Source organism: Phoca vitulina, unplaced genomic scaffold (genome assembly GCF_004348235.1).
Source record: "Phoca vitulina isolate PV1807 unplaced genomic scaffold, GSC_HSeal_1.0 scaffold771, whole genome shotgun sequence".
Taxonomy (NCBI): Eukaryota; Metazoa; Chordata; class Mammalia; order Carnivora; family Phocidae; genus Phoca; species Phoca vitulina.
Window position 1 is genome coordinate 1 of NW_022590458.1, and position 11036 is coordinate 11036.

General features: G+C 65.9%; 1 protein-coding gene across 1 annotated transcript; it reads right to left on the reverse strand.

Annotated features, from left to right (window-relative positions):
- Window positions 1-23: 23 nt before the first annotated feature.
- Window positions 24-10693, reverse strand: LOC116629403 (disintegrin and metalloproteinase domain-containing protein 8-like). Its single transcript, XM_032399698.1, has 24 exons — window positions 10581-10693; window positions 9569-9675; window positions 8629-8705; window positions 8410-8488; window positions 8244-8320; window positions 7725-7908; window positions 7329-7391; window positions 7184-7252; window positions 6890-7059; window positions 6702-6783; window positions 6334-6485; window positions 6072-6249; window positions 5800-5889; window positions 5510-5699; window positions 5351-5432; window positions 4829-4991; window positions 4227-4304; window positions 3531-3615; window positions 2778-2883; window positions 2226-2385; window positions 1736-1801; window positions 1512-1565; window positions 568-645; window positions 24-187 (listed from the first exon to the last, which is right to left on the reverse strand). The coding sequence occupies exons 1-24, from the start codon at window positions 10621-10623 to the stop codon at window positions 137-139; spliced, it is 2484 nt and encodes an 827-aa protein (XP_032255589.1). The 5' UTR covers window positions 10624-10693; the 3' UTR covers window positions 24-136.
- Between the last annotated feature and the right edge of the window lie 343 nt (window positions 10694-11036).

Consider the following 11036-nt stretch of genomic DNA (forward strand, 5'->3'; position numbering starts at 1 on the left):
CCCCGGGGGGGGGCGCAGTGCAGAAGGCCGGGGGTCCCGGGCGGGGGTGGCCGGCCGGTGGGGGAGGGGAGTCCGGCCCGGCTCTTCCGTTAGCACTTCTCAGGCCGCACCCAGGCCCAGCGCCTGCAGCCCCGCGTCACCTCCTCTGCACCGGGGGCTTCAGAGCAGCCTTCGGACCAACGGCGCCCTCGGAGGAAGAAAAAGAACCGATGCTAAAACGCATCTGCTACCAAGAGCACAAATGAATCATACTTCCTTTTGCATTTCCTAAAATGTAGGTCACCGCTCACGCAACATGGAGTCATGCTGCTCACACTTGTGGCCACAAGATCAGCAGCTAAGCCTTGGGAACCTTACACTGTCTCCCTTGTACTAACAGGAGGAAAAGATTCACAGCCAACAGGAGCGGCTCCCTGAAAAGTCCCGACAGTGTCAAGTGGATATTGAAACAAACCTGGCGGACCGTGTCCCCCTCAGGCCGGTGTCCCCCTCAGGCCGGTGCCTCAGCCAGCCAGCCGGGGAGACTGCGCACCCTGTTGCCCAGCGCCCTGGGAGAGAGAGGCTCACCTGCATGGGTCCAGGGTTGGCCCCTCCAGCCCCAGGCTTGACTGGTGGCAGCGGTGGTGGGAAGGTCGGCTTCACACCCTGGAGGACACAGACAGTGGACGCTGGACACCATTGAATGCCCCGTCTTCCCCAGCATCTCCTAGCAAAGTTCCCCAGGTCCACTCTTCTCCTGACCCCCCTGCAGGCTTCTCGACAAAGTGCCCCCAGGTGGGGCAGAATCAAACCCAAATGTGGCAGAACCCCCTCCTGGGCCCATCAGCCACAACCTACCTCACCACCTCCCCCTCTCCCTCGGAGTCCCCACCCCACCCTACCCCAGGGTTTCCCAAGAAAAGCTCTTAAATGGCCAGAATGTGGGTCTTTGGAGGTTCAAAAGCCAAGAATTAACCACTAAACAATTAACCACTAAACTTTGCATCTGTTTGCATTTCAGCTTTCTCTGGGCTGGCAGGACAGGTGCCCCCAGGATCTGGGGTGGAGGAAGGGAAGGCCCACCAGGAACACTGGCCACACCCCCGCGCCCCAGGGAAGACCCTTGGTGTGCACAACACAGCTCCCTTGTAGCCTTGGCTGGCTATCACCACTCCTTGGCTAGACCCCTTTCTGCTCCTTTGCCCGTTTTTGCTGTCAAAACCCCTCCTAAGGCTATTTCTGCGGCTTTGCTGTAAGCCTAAAATTAGTTCAAAAAATTAAAAAGGAAGGAGAGAATCTTCCGTGAAGCAAACAGCACAGTAATGGTTCCTGCCGGCAGGGCCTCTGGATGGACGCAGACCCTGGGGGTCACAGCGGAAGGAGTCGTCTGCCGCGCATTCTCAGAGCATCTCCAGACTTGAGCTCCAAAGGGAAGCTGAGGACACCACCGGGTCTAGCCATGGAAGGGCCAGCAGCCAGGGAAGGGCACGGGTGCAGCGGGGGGAGTCTCCTGAGTGGCAGACGCTTCTCACCTGCTTGGGCTTCAGTTCAGGGAGGGGCTTGGCAGGAGGAGCAGGGCGGAGCTGCTGGGAGGGAGGGGCGGCAGTCAGGCCCTCTGGGCCCCTGGGTTTCGTCAATGTGCTCTCGGGGCAGGGCCATCAGCCTTATAAATCCAGCCCCCAGCCCTTGCACTCCCCGCCTAGGACCCGTTTGGTGCCCCCAGATGGCCTGGCTGCTGGGCCCCACTGCTGCTCACCTGGTCTGGGGGCGGCCGGGTGTACACAGGAACAGTGAAGGGAGGGTTGGACATGGTGGCTGGAGGCTAGAGAGGAACAGGGTGGAGAGCCTGGGTCTCACAGGGAGGCTGCCTCCAGGGAGTCTGGCTTTGGAGCTGTGCCCCCAGCTCAGGACCCAAGGTTCCCACCCCTCTCAGAGGAGGAAGACTAAAGTGTGCGCATGCAGGGCTCTGCCCCACCCCGTTGGCCCCCAAGGCCTGAGCCCAGGTGCGACCCCCACACTCCCTTCCCTCAGCCTTGTTGTGGAGGGGCCCGAAGGTGCTGGGCAGCAACAGAGGGTATCTGGGCCTTAACACCTTCCAACCGAGCCTGCAGAGGCCGAGAGCCTCGGGTTCAAGTGTGGGTTCTCAGACTGTCCACCGTAAAGCCTGCTTCACGGAGGTGGGGCAGCTCTAAGCCCTGTTGGGAGGGATCAGGGGTGGCCTAGGGATGGCGGGATGCAGTGCTTACAGCCGGGGGCGGCTGCTTAGGGGTCACTGTGGAGGCCGGGGGCCTGGTGGGCTCGCTGGAGTGGGTGGTGGGGGCCGGAGCCCCACCCTTGGCTGGCAAACCATGCCCCTCGTGGAACAGGGGGTTGGAGAGCCCCTTGGCAGTCTTGGGCGCCGTGTTCCTGGGGAGAAAGCAAGACTGGTCAGTGTGTCCTGGCCTCAGGGTCTGGCCCAGGGACTCAAGGGCTCCTGGGTGTGTCCTGCAACTGGCAAGAAGGGGTGAGGTCCCATGGCAGCTGAGCGTAGCTGCGCACCAGGGGCAGAGTCCACATCATCCCGAGTGCTCTGGCACTGATTAGGGGATGGAGGGGCTCTCTCTGGGTTTACCACGTCCACTTGTCAGCCACGTTTGTCACCTGCTCCCCCTCCTCGAGAGGCAGAGGCCCCAAGGCCCTCTACGTGAAGGGTTGTTCCTCTTCTTCTCAAACTTCAGCGGGGCATTTCCCAACGGTGTGTGAGCACGGGAAGTGCCCCTCACCCGTGATGATGTTTTGCAACCCCCGAGCAGGCTCACCTCCCAGAGACGCGGCGCCGGGCCTTCAGGCAGAAGACCGCACCGGCCAGGAGAGCGACCAGCAGCAGCACAGATACCAGCACGCCCACCAGGAGGCTCCTGGACCCTGTGGGGGTGCATGAGGCCAGGTGTCAATAGGGCAGTGAGGGCTGGGAGGGCTCTGGGGCTGAGGAGGGCACAGTTTTCTCAGGCAGAGAACCGGGAGCCCAGGGCCCATCTGAGGAGCCTCCGCACTGAGACCCAGTCCGTTACACCCGCGCTGTGGGCTCTCAGATGACGGGCTGGAGGGCTTGGCGGTGACCGGCCCCGGCCCACAGTGACCTGAGCAAGGTCTGGCCAGGCCCTGGAGACCGTGGTGCTGCGGACGGCTGCATGCACAGCGGCCACTGCAGAGGAAGACACCTGGGGGAGCGGGGGCCCCTCAGACTCCTGCGCTCGGAAGGGGGCTGAGGAGCCAGCAAAAGGGCTGGCATGCTGTCACTGCTACTGTGCCCTCCCTCTAGGACAGGCCTCTCGCCGGCCTCCTGTGGGGCCGAGGCGGCCACACCGGCTGCTGGGCTGTGCCTTGCATCCTTGGGGTCAGAAAGCCCGGGGTCAAGGACTGCAAACCTGAATCTCTAACGATACCCCGAGGGACTTGGGGGGCACGTGGTGTCCTTCTCAGGCCTGCCCAGGTGGTCTGAGGCAGGACGGGACCTGCGCTGGACCCCATCAGGCTGTGCAGGCTGCAGGTGCCAGGGCGGCCGGGCCTACCTGTGTGCACGTGCGGCAGCGGCTCTGTGCAGCGGGGCGGCGCCCAGCCCGCGTGGCAGTGACACTCTCCCTTGTGGTTGCACACCTGGGGGTGAGTGCGTGTGAGGACCAGGCTGCTACACATCCGGGCAGCCGTCACCGGCTGCTGAGCCACCAGGCCAGGCCTCAGGCCGGAGAGGGACTCTACCGTGCCCCCCGGCTGGTGGAGGATGGGCCATGAGCCCCGCTCCTCCGTGCGTGGCTGCCACAAGCGAGGCCTACGTCCAACGTGCCCACAGCAAGGCCAGCGTGGCAGGCGCAGTTGGGGGCGGCTCCCTGTGGGCTGTCCTCAGGGCACGTCCCCAAAGCTCTCGGAGACAGGGGCTCGGGAGGGCAGCGCCCCAGCCCCTGGTGCCTCGAGCTCTCAGGGCTGACTGTCCCCGCATCGTGACACAGGTTCCTGAGAGCGGATTGCACGCGTCCCCGTCTCAGAATAGAGCATTTCAAGTCTGACCAGTCCCCGGCCCACGTGTCCACCAGCACCACTGCCCCGGGCCTCAGTGTTCACATGGGACGCCCTGATCCCCACCAGCTTCTGGCCACGTCCCCAGGGCACTGGCTCGGCCCCTGCTGTGCCTGGACTCATCTCGAGTGCGGCCTACCCGTCTCCTTCAGCCCCAGAGGGCGGGTGGCGGGATGTCCCATGGGCTCACGTACCCCATGGTTGTTGCACTGGGCGGAGCAGTTTCTGGATCTGTAAACTTGCAGGTGCTGGCAGAGTCCTTTCCAGCAAATCTGGAAGGCAGTGGGGGGTCTCCTAGGGCAGACATTCTAGACCACTGCCTGGCACCTGTGCCCCCACTTCCACCATCGGCTGAAGCTGACCTGCAGCCTGCACGGCGAGCTTTGGGGGAGGCAGGCCATGGCCACCACATCCAGGCTGGCCTGGCCTACACTCCATCTGCTGCCGGCCAACCCACAGCTGCCACCAGGGCCACAGGACTGGCCCCACCCAGGCCCAGGGGGACGTGGACTTGCAGAACAGAACGGTCTCCAAACCCTGGGAACTGAGGACCGGCTTCTTAAGCAGCTCCCCACCCCACCCTGTGCCCCTGCCGAGTCTCTCCGAAGCACAGAGGAGTCCGTGTGCACAGCCCCTGGACCACATGGGCTCGCCTACGTGGGACACGTGTCTAGGACCTGGGGGCCCAGCAGCCTGACTGCCACATGGGGCACGTCCAGGCTCACATCTGGGTCACAGCCCCTACAAGCTGCAACCAGCTGATGCACGTGCAGCAGACGGGGCTCTGGGTGCTCACCCTCTGCTCGCCACACTTGGTGCCTTCAGGTACTGGCTCATACCCAGCCCCTCCCTCCAGGACAAGAGCCTGGCAAGTGCCCGCGAGGGAGGTGAGGGTGCAGGAACTCCGCTCTAGGGGCTTCTGTCCGCCCTCACAGTATAGGATGCCACAGCTGTCGACTCTGTGGACAGAAGAACAAGCCACGCAACCAGCTCTGCTGGGTCTCCCACCTGTTGCACGCTGACCCCCCTCTTATGAGGACCTGGGGAGCTGCAGGAAACGAGGCCCAGAGCCCTCGGACAGGCTGTAGGGTCCGCTGATTGGCACCTACCCCGCCCCCCACGACAGTGACACACCCTCCCTCCCATGAGGGCAGATGCTCAGGCCTGGGGGTCCTGGAAGGCAGGGCGGATCCCCTGGAGAACCCTCTGACTCAGTCCCCAGACTCCTTTGTGCAGAAGACCCTCTTGGGCAGCCCCACTTCCAGGGACATCCTGTGGCCCTGGACCCAGGGGAGTCAGGCCACGGATGAGCACTCACCTGCTGGAACCGTGGGCGAGCCTGCCCTGGCAGCCTGGTGAGATGCTGTAGGTGTAGCATGTTTCCACAGCAACCCGTGAGCCTGTGGGGGCCAGGAGGAGGTCAGTCCTCTGGCTTGGGCCCCGCAGCCCCCCGAAAGCTGGAGAGCACCCGCCTCACCTAGCCCCCAGAAGTCCTGGCACCTCTGGGCCAGCACGGGGCAGACCCCGTTGTAACAGTAGCCCCCCGGGCAGGGCGTGCCATTCTCCTGGAAGACGTCCTCCGGGCACACTGGCTGCTGGCCATCGCAGTACTCCTCAAGGTCACACGCGTCCTTTGGGGGACGGCACAGCTCACCAGCAGGCGTCACCTGCCCAGCAGAGCAGAGCTCAAGTGTGTGTCAGCCCTCCCCAGGGCCCCTTCCCACCTGCTGGCCGGGCCCAGCTGTGCGGGGCGGGAGGGGCACTGACCCTGCAGCTTCGGCAGCAGGCACCCTGTGCACACTGGGCCCCCGCAGACAGCTGGCAGGTGGTGGCATTGCAGCAGGGGTTCCGACAGGCCTGGAGGGCAGAGGCGGGGGTGGGCTCCAGGGCGGAGCCCGGGCCCCCCTCCCCAGAGCCCCCGGGGTGGAGACAGGCCTCAGGGAGCAGGACTGTTCTGCTGTGGGGCAGCACACAGGGCAGCTGGTGGGTCACGGACGGGCGTCCATGCGGGCAGGGGGCAGCGGGCATCTGGCCGGTACCTGGGGCGGGCCACAGTCACACTGCTCCCCACGCTCCACAAACAGGTTCCCGCACACAGGGTCGCCCACCAGCCGGCTGGGGTCCGGGGCGTTGGCCAGGCAGGCTGTCCGAGGCTTCTCCATGAACATCTCCAGGTCGGCGCGGCTGCACTGGCTGAACATTCTGGGGAACCTGGCGCTGGGGGTGCAGCGTGCCTCCGTCAGGGGTGTGGGGGCGGGGGCACCCAGGGCACCCTGCTCTGCAAGCGGCCCCCGGCCTCACCCGATGCTGGCTGCCATGATGCAGCCGCCGCCCTCCCGTGGCACAGGGCAGTAACAGCCCTGGACGTTCTCGTCGTGGTCCATGCCCAGGTTGTGGCCCATCTCGTGGGCCATGGTGGACGCCACGCCGATGGGGTTCTGTAGGTTGTGGTCCTAGAAGGCGAGGCTGTGCTGGCCGAGGCCGCAGCCCTTCCCGACCCCGCCCGCCCTCACTGGCCCAGAAAGGCCGCAGGCTTGGCGCTGCGTCCCGCCAGCAACACTTCTCAAAGCATCAGCGCATCCTCCAGGGGAGGCGGCTGCCCAGGAGCACCAGCCCGTGGGGACAGCCGGGGACAAGCACGCGGACCTAGCGCCCGGAGGCCAGCAAACCTGGTTCACAGCCCCCGAGTCCTGGGAGCACACGGCCGCCACCTTGGCCAGTCCCACGGTGGTCCCGGTGAACTCGACCCCGCTGGAAACAAGAGCAGTGTGCAAAGGTGGACGCCCCGAAAACCGCCTCCCCCCACATAGGCCTCCCTGGCCGCAAGCGCTCGGCTCTGCGCCCGCCACCCGCATACGTGATGAACTGCGCGTTGTCGTGCTGGTGCCGGCCCACCAGTTTCTGCGTCCGCCACTGGAGGAAGTTGTCCAGTGTGACGTCGGGGTTCGAGCTCACGTGAATCTCGTCCTCGTGGTTCCACATCTCCAGGCCCACCAGGACCACACGGAAATTGAGCTCCTGATAAAGCTGGGAGGGCAGGGAAGCCCCAGGTCAGGCTCGGGGCCCGCGAGGGCCACAGAGCCCAGCTCCCTGCCGGCTGCCGGTCCCCCTGCTGGCCCCGCCCCGCTCGACGACCAGGGTTTCTACCCACCTTGTCCACGTGGTTCACCACCTCCATCACCCGGCTGCGTACAGCTCTTCTACTCCCCAGCCGCTGGAACTGCAGGACGGAGGCCCTCAGACGCCAGCAGTCCCCCGGCCCGCCCCAGTGCCGCCCCCACGCCCTGCCCCACTACCTCTGCGCTGTCCGTGACCACATACAGCTCCACGTAGCGGGTGTCTCGGGGCAGTGGCCAGCTCTGGGGGCACAAGAAGCTGGTCAGCCAGCCCAGCCACAGTCCCCCTAGCCCGGGCCCAGTTTTCACACACTGACCCTCTCCCAGGGTCCTGGAGCCGGCACCCAGCCCCCTGCTCAGGACTGGGGGTGCCATCCCGGAGGCTCCAGCTCAGGCCAAGGGGCGATCCCTGCGGCCACTGGCAGAGCCAGGCCCGATGGGGACCCCTCAGAGACGCCAGGACCCCCTGACTGGGGTCAGTGGGTAGAACCCTCACTCAGCCGAGCACAGTGGGAGTCTGGGGGATGCAGTCCCGGTGGACAGCGGATGAGGAAGCTGGTCTGCGCCCCCCACAACCTGGGGCCTGAAGGCTGCCGAGATCCGAGGCCCCAAGGCCTTCTCCAAGCTGGTGTTGCTGACCCCACAGGTCCCGGCCTTCTGTTGCAGGTGCTCCGCCCGGTACAGCGCGTGCTGCCCCTCTTCACCGTCCCCGTCCAGGGGCTCGATCAGGTGGACATCCGAGCCGGCCCGGAAAAAGCCCCTGAGGGCAGAGGTAAGCCAGGTGGTTCTGAATTAGAGCATCCCCACACGGGCATCTGGGGAGGGACAAACCCTTGAGGGACAGGGGGTCTCCTTCTGGTGAGGACGAAGCTCCATCTGCACGGGGATGGATGGCCCCCCAGGCGGGCGGTATACGGGGCACGGCCTCCAGGGCCCAAGGGGAACCCTGTAGCTCAGGGAACCTGTGACTTCTAACAGGCCAGACACCCATGTGCAGGAAGGTCGTCACGCTGAGCCCCTCTCTTCTCGGCCTCAGTTTACCTCTCTGGAGCATGTGGGGGATGGCTGACACCCCCCCAGGTCTGCGGCACCCACCTGAGGCCGGCACAGGTGCTGAGGCTGGCGGCGGAATGCTGGTGTCCCTCCACGTGGCCCTGGTAGAAGCAGTGACCCTGCAGGAGGGAGGAGGCGTGAGTGGCCCACGGCCCTGCCCCCGCTCTGCCCACTGCCGGCCTTGCGGAGGGCTGTCCCGGGCCCATACCTGCCTTTGTGGGTGCTCCACCACCTGGGAGCCATTGGCAGCCCTGTAGGTCTCCGTGTAGCCCGAGCCTACCAGGTCCCTGGAAAAGAGCCACTGTGGTGCCTGGGGCCCCGCCTGCCCCCACAGAAGCCACCTCTGGCCTGGCGGAGTGGCCGGGCCAGGGAGCTGGACGCCTAGGGCATGGATATGCTGGGCGCAGCAGGCTGGGCCTCCACTCACCTGTTTTTCCTCAAGTGCAGGGTGAAGTTGTGCCCTTGGATCCCAAGGATGTAGCTCACAGTCTCCGGGTATAGGTCCTGAGCCGGGAGAGGGAGGGGTCCAGGGTGAGGGGCCCTGCCCCAGGGCCCAGCACCTTAACCCTGGGTGCGGTGGAGCTCAGCTGGGCTGGGGATGCAGCCAAGGCTGGGGCACCCTGAAATCTGAAAGTCCCTCGGAGGACCCTGAGGGTCGTTCAGCATCGAGCTAGTATTAGGAAGCTGAGGCTGGGCAGACCTCAGTTTCCTCATCTGTCCACACAAGTAATGACTAGAATCCCCTTCCCCAGGAAGCAGGAGGAGGGGGAGACATGGCCCTGAGGATGGGGACATGGCACGAGATTGAGCACCCCAGGGGAGTGCCCCCCAGCCTGCTGACCTCTTGGGACACGACAGCATGAGGGCCCAGGGCAGTAGAAAGCTTTCCCCAGATACCGAGGTCAGGACAGGGCTGACCCACAGGGATTTCAGGAATGCCCCTGGCCAGCCTTCTTGGGGAATCCCAGCCCAGCTCCAAATGCCCCACAAAGGTGCCGTCACCAGTCACCACAGTCACCACAAACGCGGAAGGTGACACGCCCCTGATGAGCCAGCGTCTCTGGTCTGAAAGGGATCTGACTTATCTGGCCAGTGAAACCGGGACTTGCCCTGGGCTAGCAGGGCTCCTGAAAGGCAGCCCCAGGGCCCACACTCAGCAGAAGCCGCTCGCCTCACGCCCCCACCCGAGGGCAGGGTGAGGCAGGATGCAGGGCGGTGAGGCCTGGGGGTGGAGAAGTGTGGGCAGACACAGACGGTCAGCCCCCCAGGCGGCTCCTCACACTGGCAGGCACACTGGGAGCTACAGACGAAACGGGCTCTGGGGGGCCAGGAGGGACCCCCGGGCCGGCTTCCCCGCCAAGACTTACCAGGTGGGAGGGCAGGGCTCGGCGGGCACGGGGTGCTGCCGGCAGGCGTTGGGGCCACACCACTTCATACTGGTCCACGTGGGGCAGCGGGGTGCTGGGGGCGGCCACTGTGGGCGAGAAGGGGGTCAGCAGGCCGGGGCTGGGCCTGCACCTCCTCCTCCAAGGGAGTCACAGGTGAGCGTGAGCACCAGGGACTCGGAGACGGGGTTCCCCTGCCCTGGGTGGGGCCCACAGGGCAGCCCCTGATAGCTCCTCCCCCAGGGCCTAGGGCTGACCTAGACGTCCCCCCCCCCCCCCCCCCTCGGGTCTGAGGGCGCACTCTGGCCCTGGGTCGGGGGGGTAGTTCTGCCCTCCTGCCCACAGGCAGTTCACCCAGCCCAGATCCAGAAGCTCCCAGCTATCCACCAACAAACAGCCCTGGGAGTGGGGCCCCGACAACAGCGACCCCACCAGACTCTTCTCGGTCTCTAAGTGTTGATGTCTGTGTCTCCACCGCCACTATCTTGCGAAACACTAGGAGAGAGAGGCCCTGCCTCCCAGACGTGGGCCCCTCCAGCCTGGGGCTGGGACACCACCGAACCCAGCCCAGAAGGCTCCCCCCAGCAGCAGGGAGCGTGGGGGCCACCAGGTCCCCAGCCGGCGGTGGGTCCCAAGTGACTAGACTACCCCCTCCCACCCTCCTCCCCCGGTGCCCACCCTCAGCTCAGGTCACTGCTCCTCGGTCCTCCCTTCCCTGCCAGGCTGGGGGGTCTGGGTGGGAGTGGGCAGTCACCCCAAGGCTCCGGGGTGGATGGGGGGTGGCGCGGTTCTCCACCGTGCCCTGTGAGTCCCCGGCTGGACCAGCGCTGGGGAAACGCCCCAGGCGGCTTCTCCCCCAGTTCCCTTTTGAAGTTTCCGTCTGCCACCCTGGGCCTTCCCGGTGAGGGCTCCCCTCGGCGCGCCCGACCCGAGACTGACCCAGCGCTCGGCGAGGTGCGGAGGGCCAGGGAACCCGACCGCGCCCGGCACTCACCTTGCAGACACAGCGCAAGCACCTGGAGCCCCAGGCCGCGCATGGCCGGGGCGCGCTCGGGGTGCGTACACGGGCGTCCGGGGCAAGAACAGGGGGCGCGCACGGGCTCCGGGGCCAGGGGTCCGGGGTCCGGGGACGCGGCGCTCGCGACAAGATCTGGTCCCGGCGCCCCGCCCGGAGACCAGCCCCCGGCCCGCAGCCTATCGGCCCCTCCGACGCCGGGAGGGGCGGGGCTTGGACACCCGCTGGGGAGGGGCGCCTCATCCCTCGCCGCCCTGGGGCTCGCTCTTGGGTTTTCCCGCGTCTACTTCTGGGCCCCTGGGGGCCCCTGAACAGCGCCCGGTGTCCAGCACGTGGAAAAAACTTCGTAAATGTGGATCGAATTAACGGAGGGGGTTGGCGGGCAGACTAAGCTGAGCCCCTCCTTGAAAGGTCGCACGCCGCTCGGTGCAGGTG

Excerpts from the sequence above, each read along its gene's own strand:
- LOC116629403 (XM_032399698.1), bottom strand. The coding sequence starts at position 10,623 with ATGCGCGGCCTGGGGCTCCAGGTGCTTGCGCTGTGTCTGCAAG. Across the intron at positions 7,253-7,328 it reads TGGTCACGGACAGCGCAGAG|TTCCAGCGGCTGGGGAGTAG; the intron begins GTAGTGGGGCAG and ends TCCGTCCTGCAG. Across the intron at positions 6,486-6,701 it reads ACTCGGGGGCTGTGAACCAG|GACCACAACCTACAGAACCC; the intron begins GTTTGCTGGCCT and ends CTCGCCTTCTAG.